At 62.8% G+C, this 16,840-nt stretch overlaps 8 protein-coding genes across 8 annotated transcripts; 4 read left to right on the plus strand and 4 right to left on the minus strand.

Moving 5' to 3' along the window:
• Positions 1 to 82: 82 nt before the first annotated feature.
• AMSG_03574 (uncharacterized protein) lies at positions 83 to 1,713 on the minus strand. The gene has a single exon (XM_013904466.1). The coding sequence runs from the start codon at positions 1,644 to 1,646 to the stop codon at positions 147 to 149; it is 1,500 nt and encodes a 499-aa protein (XP_013759920.1). The 5' UTR covers positions 1,647 to 1,713; the 3' UTR covers positions 83 to 146.
• Positions 1,714 to 2,281: 568 nt separating this feature from the next.
• Positions 2,282 to 4,799, plus strand: AMSG_03575 (activating signal cointegrator 1 complex subunit 2; the record flags this gene model as incomplete). The annotated part of the gene is made up of 1 exon (XM_013904467.1): positions 2,282 to 4,799. Exon 1 carries the CDS (start codon positions 2,349 to 2,351, stop codon positions 4,797 to 4,799), a length of 2,451 nt encoding a protein of 816 aa, XP_013759921.1. The 5' UTR covers positions 2,282 to 2,348.
• A 316-nt stretch (positions 4,800 to 5,115) lies between these two features.
• Positions 5,116 to 6,140, minus strand: AMSG_03576 (nucleolus protein; the record flags this gene model as incomplete). Its single annotated transcript, XM_013904468.1, has 1 exon — positions 5,116 to 6,140. One exon carries the CDS (start codon positions 6,138 to 6,140, stop codon positions 5,121 to 5,123), a length of 1,020 nt encoding a protein of 339 aa, XP_013759922.1. The 3' UTR covers positions 5,116 to 5,120.
• A 352-nt stretch (positions 6,141 to 6,492) lies between these two features.
• AMSG_03577 (dynamin family protein) lies at positions 6,493 to 8,338 on the plus strand (the record flags this gene model as incomplete). The annotated part of the gene is made up of 2 exons (XM_013904469.1): positions 6,493 to 8,283; positions 8,315 to 8,338. The coding sequence occupies 2 exons, from the start codon at positions 6,493 to 6,495 to the stop codon at positions 8,336 to 8,338; spliced, it is 1,815 nt and encodes a 604-aa protein (XP_013759923.1).
• Positions 8,339 to 8,385: 47 nt separating this feature from the next.
• Positions 8,386 to 9,462, minus strand: AMSG_03578 (dual specificity protein phosphatase 3; the record flags this gene model as incomplete). The annotated part of the gene is made up of 1 exon (XM_013904470.1): positions 8,386 to 9,462. The coding sequence occupies one exon, from the start codon at positions 9,460 to 9,462 to the stop codon at positions 8,386 to 8,388; it is 1,077 nt and encodes a 358-aa protein (XP_013759924.1).
• A 491-nt stretch (positions 9,463 to 9,953) lies between these two features.
• On the plus strand, positions 9,954 to 11,223 carry AMSG_03579 (uncharacterized protein). Its single transcript, XM_013904471.1, has one exon. The coding sequence runs from the start codon at positions 10,088 to 10,090 to the stop codon at positions 11,201 to 11,203; it is 1,116 nt and encodes a 371-aa protein (XP_013759925.1). The 5' UTR covers positions 9,954 to 10,087; the 3' UTR covers positions 11,204 to 11,223.
• Positions 11,091 to 12,217, minus strand: AMSG_03580 (uncharacterized protein). The gene has a single exon (XM_013904472.1). The coding sequence runs from the start codon at positions 12,141 to 12,143 to the stop codon at positions 11,229 to 11,231; it is 915 nt and encodes a 304-aa protein (XP_013759926.1). The 5' UTR covers positions 12,144 to 12,217; the 3' UTR covers positions 11,091 to 11,228.
• Positions 12,218 to 12,633: 416 nt separating this feature from the next.
• Positions 12,634 to 16,771, plus strand: AMSG_03581 (uncharacterized protein; the record flags this gene model as incomplete). Its single annotated transcript, XM_013904473.1, has 2 exons — positions 12,634 to 15,883; positions 15,951 to 16,771. 2 exons carry the CDS (start codon positions 12,634 to 12,636, stop codon positions 16,565 to 16,567), a joined length of 3,867 nt encoding a protein of 1,288 aa, XP_013759927.1. The 3' UTR covers positions 16,568 to 16,771.
• Between the last annotated feature and the right edge of the window lie 69 nt (positions 16,772 to 16,840).

Below are 16,840 nucleotides of genomic sequence, written 5' to 3' on the forward strand. Positions count from 1 at the left end.
CTGAGGTTGAGGCGCAGGCCGAAGCTGAGGTCATGGACGGCGCGCGTCGCTCGGGCTCGCCGGGCTCGACTAGGCGGCGGCGGCGGCTCATTGGAGGTTTCATCGGTGGATGTGCTGGGGATGAAAGGTGGCGGGAACGACGGAAGCTACAAGCCGAACCACACCATCATGTATGCTTTGCCCGCATACTCAAAGACCCGAACTTGGCGCTCGCCGGAATGGAGCTCGGCAAGGAGATCGTCTGACGCCCAGACGTCTGATCGGGTGGTGCCGGTGGTGGGATCGCGGAGGAGTGGGTACCGCTTGACGTCGACGACGTCGTACGAGGAGTTGGAGACAGCAAAGACGTTGAGCTCGCGGGCAGCCTTTTGGGTCATAACGAGAAGAGGTGACGGATGACCCGTGGTGACGTCGGCGGAGGTCAGGATGCAGAGTGGATGACGTTGCCTGGAAACGACCTCGATGTTGAAGACAATGTGAAGCGCGCCGTCGATGCTGATAAAGTGACCAGGAGCAATCTGATTGGTGCCGACGAGGTCGACGCCCGCAACATCGGGAAAGTCGTAGCACAAGTTGCCAAAACCCGAGGCGTCCAGCACCTCGAGCGAGGACATGGCTTTCAACCAACCTGATTTCAACCTCCTCCTGGTAAAGTCGCACCCGGAAGTATCCAGGTACTTGAGCTTATTGGCACGGAACCGCAGGATGTCAAGGCCCTCCACGTCCACGGACGAGGAGGAGAGATCAAGACGGCGGATGTGCCGTGAGACAAGCGGCACGGCAAGGACCTTGCCCAGAAGCACCGAGTCGGCTGGCTCGCCACAGACTGCTGCGATGTCAACAAGGCGCAGGCGCCGATAGAGCGAGGCATCGGTGCCGACTCGCGCCCAGCTCTTGCATACCTCACGGGCCCGCAGACAGTCGAAAATTGTCAGCTTGCTGAGAATGGTGAGGATGAGTTCGTCAGGCAGCTCGGCCCAGGCCGACAAAGCGTCATCAGTGCCACAGGGGGGTGGCGGTGAGGCGAGGGCGAGCGAAGCTTGGTTAGCAGCAGCAAGTCGACCCTTAATCTCGGTGAGCGCGCCACGGATGGCCGTTCCGATGTGGTCACAGTTCTTGAACAAATACAGCGACTCGATGGACTCGAAGCTCTGCAACGACCGCGGCGTATTGAGGATCCGCGGCAGATGAGCCACCGCTCTATCTCTGACAAGTCGCATTATGGTGCTATACGGAATGCTATGGGCGACAACGATGGCTATCCGGGCAAGACGGGCGAGGATCGGGTTGAGCAGCAAGAAAAGGGTCACCTCCTCGCAGCCAACAGGCACGACGGTAAGACCGCCACCCAGCACATCATCACCATCTCCAATGGTCAGAAACTTGCTCTTGACATCATCTAGAGTCATCACCTCAGGGACATCACGGCGCAGATCAACCACCCACTGCCTTCCTTGCTTCTTCTTCTTCGCTGTAGCCCGATCCGTGACCACGACGAGCAGCAGATGATCTGGAGCGACCGTCATTGCCTTTGTCTTGGTAGACTTCCCCGAGGCCGGCGGGAGATGGACAGTGAACGGAGTTGTCGGTATGTTGGGCGGCGAGGGAGATAAACTGTCGGGGGATGTAGACGACGATGACGCCATGGTAGCTGTGGCCTATTGCTATGGAGCGATGTGGTGGCTGCTGCTGCCAGGGAAAGAAGATTCCATTTGGTGGCGGTTGAGTGGGCCTGCAGCAGGAAAGGTGGGCAACAGATCAAGGGATTAGGAGATCGGAAGAGGGGCAGATGGTACGAAAGGAGGATCGGGGAGGGGATGGAGGGAGGGGAGGGGAGGGGAGGACTGAGCTGATGGTTGTGGGGATCGGTATCGGGAGCATTTCTACATAATCACCCTTCATATACCTCTGTCAGCACCCCCCAAGTACAACTCCTTTATCCTCCCTCGGACAATCAATGCGATCAATGCGCAGTAGCATGTGGTGGAGAATGACCGTCCTGAGGGGGATGGGCGAGAGTGTGCTGCGACCGACATCGGCCGTCTGCCGGTCGGTCGGCGGCAGCGAAGGCTCTAATCGACTCTAGCGGAGACGGCGACCAAGAGAGGGGGGGAGGGGGGGGGGGACACGGCTCCCCCTTCCAGACGGGCGTGGTCACACTCGACTGCGGTTGTGACATGCCACGGGCGAACAAGGGCTCCTCGAGGGCCAAGAACAAGGAGCGGTTTTCGGCTGCGCAAGAGCGGCGAAAGGCACGGGCAGCAGCTGGCGGAGGCGGAGGCGGTGGCGGTGGAGGCGGTGGGGGGAGCAAGGCTGGGAGCAACAAGGGCGAGGGTGATGAGGAGGAAATGAGCTTGCAGATGCGAATTGCAGCAACGCCTGTCGGGGCTATGGTGCGGCTGTACAGGGACGAGCTCAGGGAGCGCAGAGCGCTGTCCAAGGTCGAGCTCCGTAAGTATGTTCTGGGCGTACTGGCCGACGATGAGGCTGCAAGGGCGGAGGCGCCGGCCTCGCTGGAGAGCGCATACGCGTTGGTGGTAGCGGAGAACAAGGCCGACTTTATCAAGGTTGCGGCCATTGATCCGCGCTGGCTCATCGAAGACTTGGAGTTTGCGCCGTATCTGCCGGCACCTGCCGATGGGGCGGCCGATCCGGATCGGACGGCGGTACTCGAGGTGCTGGCAGATGATGTGGAGGCCCTGCTCAAGGCCCCGCATCGCGAGTTTTGGTGCCACGTGCTATTGGATCCCAAGCTGAAGGAGGCGGTTGACACGTTCCTGCGCTTTGCGCCGCGGGCGTGGGATGTGTTCTTTGTGTCGGGTGCAGCGGCGCCCGACGCCAACGGAGCCTTGGTGCTTGCTGGCGGCGACGCCGAGACGGCAGCAGCGGAGGAGCGGGTCTTCCGGGCGATGGCAGCAACGCTACTGCGTATGTCGACGCGGAAAGAGAGCGAGACGGCATTCTTTTCAGCGGGCGCCTTTGCTGACACGCTCTACGAGAACTGGGTGTTTGACGTGCCCAAGCTGTTGGATATTGCGGCGGTGTACGGGCCGCGCAACAGGGATTTTGTGGCACGACTTGTGGGCGCGGTCATCAACGAGCAGCCGGCGTACCTGGACGACTGGCTCGGCGCGACAGTGGCCATCTGCGGGGCGCTGGAGGATGCGCGTGCGCGCGGACTGAGCGCCGCCGGCGCAGATGCGATTGACACGCTGCGGTTTGTGGCTGACACAGTCGGCTCACTGGCTGCGCTGCAGGACGCGTCGCCGCTGTTCTCAGCAGCACTCGGGGAGCATCACGAGCTCATCACCGAGCTCGCCGCACTGTACACGCAGGCTCTCTCGCCGCTAGAGGCCGCGGCGGCGAGTGTGACTGGTGGCTCGCCGTCAAACCTGCGGCTGGACCTTGCGCTGGACCATGTGCGGACGTCCATCCTTCACATTTTGCACTGCGTGTTTGAGCGTGAGTTCCTCGACGTCCTCCTCAAGCGGCGGCTGTCGTCGACGGCGTCGAAGCGCGGCGGGCTCGCTGGCGTCGAAGCGAGCTTCCGGCGCCTTGTGGGCCACTTTGTGGAGGCGTACCTGGACTTGCTCAGTGCGGTTGAGCGCAAGTATTTGCTTTCGTGGAGTCTGGTCCGTGTGGCTGAGGCATGGGAGAAGGAAGTCGAGGTGGCGGCGGCGTGGGCGTCGATGGCCGACCTTGTGGCGTCGGCAGCAGCGTCGCAGAATCCCAACTACATCGAAGCGTCGCCAGCATGGCCTGGCCCGCCCAAGACGCCGAGCTCGCGGCGGACGCCTGGGCATGGTGGGCAGACTGCATTTGCCCACCTTGACACCAAGAGCATCGAAGAAGTGCGGGCGATCTTCCCCGAACTGGGCGAGGGCTTTGTCTCGGCCTGCCTCTCGACGTACGGTGGGCAGGCGTCCGCGGTGATCGACGCCTTGCTGGAGGGCACGCTCCCGCCGGCGCTTGACGAGCTCGAGCGGAGCATGGGCATGGACGGGCTCGATGCGTTTGCCGCCGAGCACGGTGGGCCGTCTGGCGGCGGCGACGACAGCGATGCTGCCGGCCCGTCGGGCGACGGCGATGACGATACTGGCGCACGACGCAATGTGTTTGACTGGGAGGAGCTCCAGTACGGCAAGCTGTACTCGGGCAAGCACGGTGGGAGCCAGAGCGACGACGAAGGCCTCGACGACGACCTGCGGGCGCGAATCGTGGCCATGACACGAGTCGATGCGCTGCAAGATTTGTACAACGACGAGTACGACGACTCGTTTGACCAGCTCTCTGTCACCAAGTTCCATGTCGCCGATGGCGGCACGGTGGACTCGGAGCGCGTTGGTGCCGGCCGGCCGTCGTCGCCTCCAGATGGTGGGCGGCGTGGTCGTGGCCAGGGATCGAGCAAGGCCAAGGGCCAAGGTCAGGGTCAGGGCAAGGGCAAGGGCAACAGCAACAAGGGTAAGGGCCAGAATCAGGGCCAGGGTCAGGGCAAGGGCAAAGGCAACGGCCAAGGCCAGGGTCAGGGCAAGGGCAAGGGCAACAGCAACAAGGGTCAGGGTCAGAATCAGGGCCAGGGTCAGGGCAAGGGCAAAGGCAACGGCCAGAGTCAAGGTCAGGGTCAGGGCAAGGGCAAGGGCAACAGCAACGGCAAGGGCAACGGCAAGGGAAAGGGCAACGGCAAGGGTCAAGGCCAAGGTGAGGGCACAGCGCCGAGCCAAAGAACCGCCCGGAGGCAGCAGACCAACCGTCGCAACCATCGGCGCCGCCAGGCTGACAAAAAGCGCGCCATCAAGTAGGCAGCGCGGTCCAAGGGACAACAAACGCGCCATCGTGTTGGCGATGACCAGCGAGCGAATGAACTTGGCTTCCATCCCTGCTTCTTCACTTCTCAAACTCGTATCACTCTGGCCACAGATTCGGCTCGCGCCGTCCGCGGCGGACAGCATGGAGGCTCGCCTCATGCTCCCCCCCTCTTCTGCATCTACTCCTGGCGCCTCGATCGACGATCCCGAGGGCCACACCCGGTGAAGCGCCACCATCCTCAGTTCTGGCCTACGCACCTTTATCGTTTTGCAGACCGAGACGCCGCCGCTAGCCGCGTCATGATGCACCGGTGGCTACGCTACGACGTCCGGGTCAAAAACGAGGGCAAAGTCCTTCGATCCCTTGCCCTCAGTGGGCGGCGAGGATGGAAAGGCCTCGGCGAGCGCAGCAAGAGTGGCGGCGCGGTTCTCGGCGCTGGCGGCGTCGGCAGCCGCAGGGTTGCGAAAGGTGAGCGCGTAGTGGGCAAGCTTGGGCGAGAACTTGTTGTGGCGAATGACAAAGCCGAGCTTGGACAAGATGGCTTCAAACGTCGACTGATCCATGTATGCAGTGCGGAAGCAGAGCCGCGGGAGCATGATGAACAGCAGACCGCGCGGCTTGAGGAGGGCAGCCAGGTTGACGAGCATGAGGCCGCGAGCGCGGGGCGTGGGCAGACAGTTGAGGACCATAGCACAGACCACGACATCGTAGATGGGCTCAGGCCGCACGTCAAAAAAGTCCATCTGGGTGATACCCGGAGCCCGGGCGAGGAGATCGATGGCGAGGACGTCGAGCCAGGGCGTGACCAACAGCTTGGTGTTGATGGCCCCGACCTCGAGAACCCGCAACGGTGGCTCGCCCGAGCTCGGACGGCGACCCATACGGGTGACAATCTGAAAGACCCATTTGGAGGTCGAGTAGATGGAGGTTGAGAGGATCGATGCATCCTGGTACGCCTTCCGCCCGCCCATGGCCGCCAGCTTGGCCTCCACCTCAGCCATCCGCCCAGCCACAGCCTCGCCCTCGCCACGCCCCGCCCGGGCACGCAGAGCCTCCAGCTCATGGCTCAGCTCATGAAAGGCAGAGGTCAATGCCCGCGCTTGCCTCCGCGACCGCACTCCGCCACCGGTAATGGGTGTCCCGGCCGTCTTCCGCTTCTTCTTCTTCTTCTTCTTCTTGCTGCTGCTGCAGCTGCTGCTCGCCCCGCCACCGCCTCCGCTGCCCGTACCGGCTCCTCTACCTGCGCCATCTTCGCCGGCACCACTGCCCGCCACAGGCCCAGCAGCAGCCGCACGCGCCTTTCGCTTGCTTGCAACCTTGGTCTTCTTCGGCATCTGATCCGATGGATGTACCCAACCCTTACGGCGACAAGTGAGTGTGCTATCGTCCAACAGCCATCGCCCCTGCCCGTCGCCATCGCACGCCCCATGCCCATCGCCCACCGTCCGCGCCGCTCCCCCCCCCTCCCTCCCTCCCTTCCTCCTCCCCCCCCGCCCCCCCGCACGCCCCAATCGCTCATCGCACGCCCCCTCCCCCCCCATCGTCCATCGCCCTCCCCCCCCCTTCTCTCTCCGTCGCGTCAGCCCACAGCCCACAGCGTCCACAGCACCCACGGAGCCCACAGCCTACACCACACCCCTCTCCCTCCCTCCCTCCCTCCTTCTCCTCCTCACGCAGACAGAGATCATGCTGCGGCTGCGGGTGCACGGACTGGCCCGGTGGGGTGCATGCCGGAAGACTGCTGCTTTCTCACTGGGGTGGGCTCGCTGCGGGCAAAGGGCGGCGACGCTGGACGCGCTGGACACCAATGTGGCACTGAGTCAGGAGCAGGAGGCGGTGCTGGTCAAGGAAGAGCAGGCTCTGGCAGAGCTGGGCGATGTAGTGGCAGTGCTCGACGGGCCCAAGGACGATCGCGAGCTGATCGATGCTGCTGTTGCTGCTCTCCGTTCTCCCTTCCTGGCTGTGGTCGTCGGCGAGTTCAACGCGGGCAAGTCGACCTTTGTCAACGCCCTGCTCGGCGGGAAGCACGCGGCGATGGGCGTGACTCCGACCACGGCCGAGGTCACGGTCATTCACTACGGCGGGAGCGAGGAGAACGCTCCCAGCGCGGCTGTTCATGCGGCAGCGGCGGGGAGCGTGAAGCGGCTCCCGCTGCCCATCCCGTGGCTCCGTCACGTTAATCTTGTCGACACGCCCGGAACCAACGCAGTCATCCGCGAGCATGAGCGCATCACTCAGCATTTTGTTCCGCGAGCAGACCTAGTGCTTTTCCTCACCTCGGCCTATTCGCCGTTCTCGGCCTCTGAGCGCGAGTTTCTGGCCTCGATTGCCGACCATGGCAAGAAGACCATGATTGTGTTGAACAAGGCCGACGTGGTGACCGACCCGACCGAGCGTGCCACTGTGGCCGACTTTGTCACCCGCAACGCCGCTGAGGTGCTCGGCGGCGCCGCTCCGCGTGTCCAGTTTGTCTCGGCCCGTGGCGCGCTCAAGGCCAAGCTTGCCGGCACGCCGCTCGACGGAACCGGCTTTGACGACCTCGAGGCCTTTATTGTCTCCCAACTCTCGTCTGACGCTCGTATTCGACTCAAGCTTGCCTCTCCACTCGGCACTGCGAGCCATCTGGCTCGTAAGTACTCGCAGGTTGTTGACGCCCGCCTCGCGCTCCTCGCCGGCGACTACACCGCGCTGCAGGCCGTCGACGCCGAGCTCGCCAAGACCCAGGCCGGCATGCAGGCCTCGCTCAAGGCACAGCTCGATCGCATTGACTCGGTTTTGTACCGACTTGCGGAGCGCGGCGATGAGTTCTTTGACGAGCAGCTGACGCTCACCAACTTTCGCGCCCTCTTCTCCGCCGCCGAACTCAAGGCATCGTTTGAGCGCGACGTGGTGAAGGATCTCTCCTACCAGATGGAAGAGCACGTCAACGAGTTTATCGACTGGTTTGTTGAGCGCAACAATGATCAGTGGGCGCGAGTCCACCGCATCCTCACCACCGCCACCCAGAATAGCCCGCAGGCCGACGACGACGACGCTGACCTCGCCGACGCTCGCAACGTTTTGGTCCAGCAGCTGGGGGCAGTCGACGTTTCGCGGCGCTCGCAGCTCCTCGACCACATCGGCTCCCAGGCTGCGTCGGTAGTGACGTCTTTCGACAAAAAGGCAGAGGCTGCCAAGCTCGCCGACTCCCTCCGTTCCGCCATGGTCTCTGCGCTCGGCACCACCGGCGCGCTCGGGCTCTCGACGGCGCTGGTAGTGGCCATGACCGACATTACCGGGACGCTCCTCCTTGGCGTCCTCGCTGCTTCGGGTCTCTACATCTTGCCCTATCGTAAGCGGCAGCTCCGCGCTGAGCTCCACGAGCGCATCGAGGAGCTGCGCGTCAAGCTCAACGACTCCCTCGAGGCCACGTTCCGCAACGAGCTCCACGCCACCGACGGCGAGATCCGCGCCGCACTCGCGCCGTACGCCAAGTTTGTCACCTCGCAGGGTCGCGAGCTTGAGGAAGCCGCAGCGCGCCTCGACACTGTAGACAACACTTTTGCTAAGCTCAAGGCTGACCTCGACGCCGACACCCAGTCATGACCCGTCTGCGGCGCGCTCCCACGGCTTGCGCGGTGCCGGTCGCTGGCGTTGGGCTGGCGCAGCCGCTGTGCCGGCTGGAAGGTCAGCCAGTGACGACGCCAGTGGCGCGTCGTCGATGCCAGACACGTCGACATCGTCAGGTGTCTGGTCAGCCGCCACCATTTGGACCAGCGCTGCGAGTTTGCTGGAACACGACGGCTCGCTGCCCGGACCCGAGGCCATGCGCTCGCCGTAGGCCGCCGCCCACGAGCCGGTCACCGACGGGCATGTGTTAAGGGCGCCAAACTTAAACCGGCTGCAGAAAATCGGCTGCCACACTTGGTTGCTCTGGACAAGAGCTGCAAAGCGCGGAGAAACGTGGGCAAGCGCCAGTGCAGCGTCGGCACTCGGTGCTGCATACGCCAGGATCCGCACCATGACCTCGTCCGGAATGGGGAGCCCCCGAAGCGCAGGTTCCGGCAGCGTTGCTGCCCACGCCGTGAGCTGCGCTAGAAAGCCGGCGTTGGGCGAGGCCATCGGCCCGCGGACTAGGCGCAGATGAGCGAGGGCGGCATCGAGGCTCAGTCCGTGGCGAGCCATGAGATACGCCATGCAAAACGCAACCGAGCGCGACGCGCCAGCCCTGCAGTGGACCAATACCTTGCCACGAGTCCCATCGGGGAGAACCAGCGCACCAGCAGCGTCGATAAAGGCCAGCGCCCGCGGGATGGCGGCCGCCAGAGGCGCGTCGGCCGTGTCGTCCAGATCAACGATCTCGACCACAAAGGCGCCGTCCGCCCGGGCGTACGGCGTGTTTGACACATCCAGCACATGGGTCACTCCATTGGCCAGCAACCGCGGCACGTCCACTGCCGTCTCGATGGAGCCCACCACAACGTGGCCGGCCACCGGATGCAGACGGGCCGAGCGGACTGCGGTCCGGCACGGCACGGTGCAACCGCAGAGGCTCATGTCCGGGAAGCGGTAGCAGACCGGAGGGCCGCCCCGGGCAGCCCACTCTGCCGCCGTCGCCGCCCGCGCTCTCAGCAGCGCCGCCACGTCGATGGGTAGGTGGGTAGGAACAGCAGTCATGGCGGGAGGAGTGGGGGACGGTGCTGACAGCCCACTAGCGAACCAGCTGACAGCCCCTCACCACGCTCAACTGAGATCATCACCCCCTCCTACAGACCTAGCCATGAGGACGATGGTCCTAGCCATGAGGACGATGGTCCTAGCCATGTAGGCGATGGCCCTAGTCCTTAAGACGATGGCCCTAGTCATGGCGATGGCCCTAGTCATGACGATGGCCGCCCACCCACTCTTCATGGCAGTCAGCAATGATCGTCACCGTCTGCCATCAATGTCAGCAGAGTCATCATTGCCGGCAGCAAGAAGAGCAAGTGCCACCATCGGAAAGTTCGATTGAAGTCGGCCAATGGAAGCGATGGGCGGTGACAAAACGGGAGCGACAAATGGCCCACAATGAACGAGGCCATAGGTAAACTACAGCTGCATCCCCCCCCCCTCCCCCTCCCCCTCCCTCCTCCAAGGCCAACATTACCGTTACCTGCAGAGAACAATGGCGAGCGGACGGAGTTTTTGTTTGGAGAACATTGCAAGTCTAGAGGCAGAGCAAGGGCCAGAGCTGCCGCAAATCCGCCGGGCAGCGGCAGAGGTGGCCGCCACACGTCTGGAGGGTGTGAGTAAGAAGGAGGCCATGGAGAGAGTCATGTCGGTCATGTCGTACAACGTGTTGGCGCAGGTGCACATCGGAAAGCGGTATGCTGCGCTTGGCGAGGAGGTCACATCATGGGACGTCCGCCGGCCCAAGATCCTTGACGAGATCTTGCGCCTCGGCCCGGACGTGGCTGCCTGTCAGGAGATGCCCATCCCCAAGTTCCAGGCTGATCTCGCCAGCCCCCTTGCGGCTGCAGGCTACACCGCCATTCTGCAGAACGACAAGAACAGAGCCGAGACCCATGAGACCGCCAACGCCATCATCTTCCGCTCTGATTTGTTCGAGCTGGCGTACGAGAACCATCGCTCGCGGACTCTGGTCGTTGCCCTGCTTCCGCGATTTGGGCCTGCCGCAGTCATTCCAGGCATGGATCACATTGCGGCAGCACAAGATGAGGCTGAGGCACGCGTCCGCACCGCTGCTGCCACAAAAGTCGCCGATGCTGGCGCCAATGCGCCACCGCCGGACAAAAGGGCGCTCAAGAAGCTGGCCAAGGAAGTCAAGACGGCACGGAACAAGGCAGCAAGGGCAATGCGCAGTGCCATGGCACCACATCTTGTCTGGCTTGTCTGCTGCCATCTGCAAGGTCACCCGGCTGAGGTCAACACCCGCCTCTCGCAGGTCCGATCGTCGCTGCACAAGGGCGTGCTTGCGGGCGCACGGACCTTTGATGCCGCGGCCACGCTCGCCAACCTGCGCCTGGTGTACTGCGGGGACTTTAACGACGAGGCCGACTCGCTGGTGTACAAGCTGATGGTGACTGGATCCGTCGACGCCGGCGAGGTCCAAACCTTTGACGGCTTTGACGACGTGGTGGTCGGCAAGGCCGCCACCCACGATGCCTCGCTCGTCTCAAGCTACGCCCACTGCACGGGCACCGAGCCAACGGTCACGTTCAAGGCGCCCAACATGAGGACAAGCACCATCGACTTTGTCTTTGCTGCTCTCCCGCATCTGCGGCCACTCATGGTCTTTGATCGGCTCTCAACCCCCGAGGCCATCGCCGACGTCATCCGCACCTCGCTGCCGAGCGCCGAGCACCCGTCAGACCATCTTCCGGTCTGCGCAGTGATCGAGCTTCTGGCAAGAGTATGATAAACCACTTCCAACAGTCAGTCGCTCACGGCGAGACCATCAGTGTGCTCGAGTTGGTCCGCGACAGTCGCGGCACGCCCTGCTCGGCTGCAGCCGACAGCTCGGCGTTGCTGGTGGCGCTCCGCAGCAAGAGGCCTGACGACAGCGAGCGCCGCATCGGCTCGAGCGCGACAGGCACACGCCGGCGGATTGATGTCTCGCACAGAAGCGAGGCCAATGCCCGGCACGGCTCCAGCGGCTCAACATCCATGACCAGCGCGGCACGGAGCGAATCGGGGCTCATCTCGCCGGGCGCAAGAGGCGGAGGGATGTACGACGGGTTAGTCTCCCGCTCGCGGCGCAGCGCCTCCTCCTTGGCCTCCAGCTCCTTGGCAAGAACCTCAATCTCGGCCGATCGCGCCGCTGCTGCCGCCCAGTTTTCCTGCAGCGCGTGCATGAGATTGTGAAGCGAGGGCTCGACAGATGGCACAAGCGACGCGTCCATGTAGTCGACCATGGCCATACGCCGCTTCGCCGGGAGCTCCACTGGCTGCGGCTGAGGTGAGACCGCCAGCAACAGCCGCAGTGCGTGTCCTCGCCACGCAGCCTGAATCATCACCGCCGCCTCGTGCTCTCTCTTGGCCAGGCGCAGCTGCTGGACCTTGCGGACAGCAGCGTATGCCCGCCATGTGGTCTGCACCACCTGGGCCGCAGCCATCTTGCGCTTGGTCAGTTGCAGCCGGCCTCTCTCACGCCAGGCCCGAAAGCCACGCCACACTGCCTGGATCCGAGTCGCTGCCGAAATCTGGACCTCGATCGGCGCTGGATCCCTGCTGGTCGAGTGATGGTGATGGCGGCGCCGCTGATGGCGATGATGGCCATCACGAGCGCTGTCACGCGCGCTCTCGCCGCCGCCTCCAGCATCGCCACCTCCTTCAGCGCCACCTCCTCCACTCGTCATCCACTCGCCCGTCTCAGCTCCAGATCCACTAACCCCGCTGGCTAGCCCAGCCCCATCGCCGCCACTCCCTGTCCCGCGTCCGTGTCCGCTGCGCCTCCGCGACTTGCTCGACCCAGGGCGTTTGCTCCGCGACTTGCGCGGCATCTTCGACTGACGCCGCTCCTTTCCACTCGTTGTCTCAACAACTCAGCCTTGTCCTTCCTGCTGTGTGTGCGGGGGGGCTGTGTGTGCGAGAAAGTGCCGACGTAAGGCAGAGTGAAGTGAAGGGTTGTGGTGGTTGGTGGTTAGCGGTTGGCGGTTGGTGGTGTGATCAACTCGTCGAGTGGCCGTGACCGAGCGACCGGCGGCCCACAGCCACAGGAAAAGGTCTTGGTTTGATCACGGTCACGATCACGATCACTGCCACCCACCACACCCCACCCTCCTTCCCCACCTACGCACACACACACACTCTCTCTCTCTCTCTTGCCTTACGCATCCCCATACTGCCATGTTCAACGAGGTGGAGGTGCTGGCGGCATGCCTCCTCACTCCACTCCTGCTGCCTGTCCTCATTGCCGGCACAAGGACGTACCTGCACTTTGCACCCGCCACGGGACGGACGGTCCGTGGACGGCTGGTGGCGGTCCGGGACTACATCAACTACAACTTCTACACCATTGTGGAGGGCAACTGGCAGCTGTTTCAGGTGGTCATCTCGTTTGTCTCGGCCGGATTGTATGTGGCCGACTCGTACACCCATCGGACGACCAAGTGGAGCCCAACCCACAGCCTCGACGGCGTCCTCACCGTCTTCTTCCTCATCGACTACCTCTGGGCCTTCTTCATGGCGCGCAACAAGCTCACCCACTTCTTCTCCTTCTTTTCGCTCATCGACATCTACTCGATCGTGCCGTATCTCGTCCTCACCGCCTTGACAGACCTCAACTCCAGATCGCTCACGCTCCGCCTCATGAACGGCTTCCGTATCCTCCGCGTTCTCCGCTCGCACCGCCTCCTCGAGTTTACCAAGACGGAGCTCCAGCGCCAGCTCCTTGTTGTCGTCCTCACCATCGTCGACTTTTTCTTCTGCTTTGCTTGCCTCATCCAGCTCGTCGAGGACTCGGCCGACTTCCCCATGACCTTTGATGACGCCCTCTGGTTCGTGGTCATCACTTCATCCACCGTCGGCTATGGCGACATTGTGCCGCAAACCCAGCTCGGCCGCTGGCTCGTCATCATCATCATTTTCATCGGCATCGTCCTCATTCCTCTCCAGACCTCCAAGCTCATCTCACTTCAGCAGGCGAGGCCCAAGTACGGCGGCTCGCTCAAGACCTCTTCGCGCGACATCCACGTCGTCGTCATTGTCGGCTCGGTCGCCACTATGGACTCGGCCGTCACCTTCCTCCGCGAGTTCTACCATCGCGACAATGAGCTGCAGGACCACAAGGTTGTCATCCTCTCGTCCTCGCCCGAGCCATCGACAGCCCTTGCTGCCCTCCTCTCGGTCCCGTTCTACGAGGCCCACGTCACGTATCTCCACGGCTCGCCACTCAACGCCTCTGATCTCGTTCGCGCCAAGGCTGCCACCGCCACCGCCATCTTTCTCACGGTCGACCAGCTCGCTGCTGCTGCCAACCGCGAGGATTCGTCGGTCATTCTCAAGGCCATCGCCCTCTCCGAGTACGTTCCGCACGTCCGCGTCTACACCCAGACCCTCCACCGTCGCAACATCGGCCACATGGCCGCCGCAGGCGCAGACGTCATCCTTTGCGTCGACGAAATCAAGATGGGCTTGCTCGCCCAGTCGTGCCTCGCGCCCGGTCTTTGCACGCTCATCACCAACCTCGTCCGCTCGTACTCGGACGTCGGCGGAACCGCAGGTTGGACCCACGAGTACACCTACGGTATCTCTCAGGAAGTTTACGTTGAAGTCGCAGCACCCCGTCTTAGCGGACTCACTTTTGCCGCCGCCGCCGCCGCAATCTACGCTGAGCTCTCAGCCATCACCTTTGCCGTTTTTGTCTACGTTCGTGGCCAGCCTCAAGTCTGGCTCAATCCCGGCCACGACTATGTCATTGCCGCCGGCGATCGCCTCTTTATCATCGCCCAGTCGAAGCGAAACCTTGCATCGTCGTTCTTTGTCTCGTCCGCCGTCCTCCGCGAGCAGGCCATGGCCGCCCGCGCCGCTGAGGCCGACGCGTCGGCTCGCAGCCGCGCCGGAAAGTCTGACGTCGCCTCGGCCCGTGCGGCCACCCGCGCTGCTGCCGCTACTCACAAGCCCATCCCACCCGGTGCGGACCGGAGGTCTTCGGTCTTTGTCGGACCGTCGGCCGCCCGCGTCCGCACCCTGTCGGCCACCGTCCCGTCGGCCACCTCGGTCGACATGGATACCGCTCTCGACACCGCGCCTAGCTCAGTCGGCGACCGCACGCCGCCGGTTTATGTGTCGACGCCAACGATGGCCGTGAAAGGCCTCCCACCAGGCCTCTCGATACCTCCGTCCGACTCGTCGTCCAACTCGTCGTTTGAGTCGACGGGAAAGAACGATGCCTCCGCCAACGCCTTTGGCGAAGATGTCGAGTTCCACCGACACAACATTTACTCCTCGCGAGTCTCATCGATCAACATCCTTCCCAACTGGGCCATCGGCGACGAGTACCTCATCGACCCGTATTCGCTTGAAGAGTCACTCTTTGCCCCGCGCCCGCGCAACGTCTGGGCCCACATCTACGACATTCTTCCCCCCGACCAGGCGCGCTCTGAGAGCGACGTGACCAACACCCTCCCGCATCCGCGCATCTTCCGCAACCACATCATTGTTGCCGGCACTCACTCGGGCCTCGCCTCACTCATCCTCCCGCTCCGCTCAAAGCGGCTGGCACTTCATCCCACCATTGTCCTCCTCTCGCCCAAGCGGCCGACCAAGGAGCTCTGGTTTGTCCTCACCCGCTTCTCCAACGTCTTTTGGGTCAAGGGCTCGGCGGGAGTCTTTACTGACCTCTATCGTGTCAACGTCGGCGAGGCTGCCCGGCTCATCGTCCTCGCCAACTCAGAAAACCCGTCGTCGGACAAGCTTATGCTCGACGCCGATACCATTTTCTCGCTCCGCTCCATCCGCCACAAGTTTGAGCGCTCCAACGTCAAAATCCAATACATTGCCGAGCTCGCTCATGGTTCCAACTCGCGGTTCCTTGATCCGGTTGCCGAGGACGTGTTCGGCTCTGAGCCGGGTCTCTCGTCGTCGGCTGTGCATGTCGACCTCGTCGACAACGACGATCCGGTGTATGGCTCCGCTGTCTCTGACTACACCTTTCTCTCGCAGTTTGCGTCAGGCTCGGTCTTTACTTCACCGGTCATCGACTCGCTCCTCTGCCAGGCCTTTACCAAGCCGTTCATCATCAGCATTGTCCGCCAGATGCTCGGCCTGGGCAAGGACGCGTGCCAGTGCGTCATTTCGTCACAGATCTTTCAGATTAACCTCCGCCCCGAGTTTATTCATCTGACCTATGCTCAACTCGTCGAGTTCTACTCGACCACTCTTGCTGTTATTCCACTTGGTCTCTACCGGCTCGAGCCATCGACGGGCCACCGATATGTTTACACCAACCCTGAGGGCTCGGTCCGGCTCGTCTCCTCTGACAAGGTCTTTGTGCTCTCCCGTGGCGATGTCCATCATAGCATCTTCTCGCCTGATGACGACGTCAGTGACGATAGCAGCCGCGACTCAGACGATCATAGCGAGTCGGACGACGCCGGTACTGCCGCTACATCTCGACCACACACCCGAGCACAAAGCCCCGCTCGATTGTCAACCTCGTCAAGACCCCAACGCTGTGCGGCGTCGGACCTCTCTCCTGTCCAACAGCGTCTCCATTCTCTCTGATCACCACGCGGGCGGCCCGCTGCCTCCCGAGCCCGAGCTCGAAGAGGCCATGGACTCATTCAACCGCCTTGGACAGGACTCGACCGAGCTTATAGGCTCCTCGGCCATCAAGGCGTTTGTGAGTGGCAAGCACGACAAGTCGTCGTCCGTCGACCCTGGCGGCCCCGCCCTCGAACGCCAGTCTTCGCTCTCCGGAGGCAATGTGTCTAACCGGCGGTTCTCCCGCTCCATGATCGCTGTCCCCTCTCACGAAGCTCTGCTCGAGTCGGCTGCCGAGAGCGAAAGCGCCGTCTCGATGAGCCGGTCGACAACACTCCCACGCGTAGTCTCGTCTTTCGCTGCGGCGACAGAACCATCATATTCGTCGTCATCAACAAGTCCCAACACCTCGTCTGCAGAGACAGCGGTGTTGTCCGGGCCAGACTCGGTGCCTGCTCCGCTGCCCGGCGAGTATACCTACGCCTCGTACTACTCGGAGCGGACCATGACCTCAACCGAACGTGACATCGAGCTTCTGATCTCGTCGTCATCGCTCTCGATCGACCGTGGCGAGTAGCCAGACACAACTGCCCGTGACTCGCTGCACCAACTGCCGCAAGCAGTGCTGCAGAAGTAGGACGCTGTGAACGGCAGTCTCTAGCTTGTCATCGAGCTTGCAGGTGCCATACGCCGTAGAGTAGTCTGGCTCGCCTGGAAGCTCGTGGTCACGGTTACGATTGCCGACAGAAAGCTGTGCCCTTAACACGTTCACTATATTGTCTTTGGGGGGGAGCGATGATGCTCATGCTGATACTTGGCCTGAGTGTGCGGTCGCTGAGCTCTTTGCTTG

The sequence above is a fragment of the Thecamonas trahens genome (genome assembly GCF_000142905.1).
Source record: "Thecamonas trahens ATCC 50062 unplaced genomic scaffold supercont1.13, whole genome shotgun sequence".
Taxonomy (NCBI): domain Eukaryota; order Apusomonadida; family Apusomonadidae; genus Thecamonas; species Thecamonas trahens.

Coding starts and splice junctions, on each gene's coding strand:
- AMSG_03574 (XM_013904466.1), bottom strand. CDS start 1,646: ATGGCGTCATCGTCGTCTACATCCCCCGACAGTTTATCTCCCTCGCCG.
- AMSG_03579 (XM_013904471.1), top strand. CDS start 10,088: ATGGAGAGAGTCATGTCGGTCATGTCGTACAACGTGTTGGCGCAGGTG.
- AMSG_03580 (XM_013904472.1), bottom strand. CDS start 12,143: ATGACGAGTGGAGGAGGTGGCGCTGAAGGAGGTGGCGATGCTGGAGGC.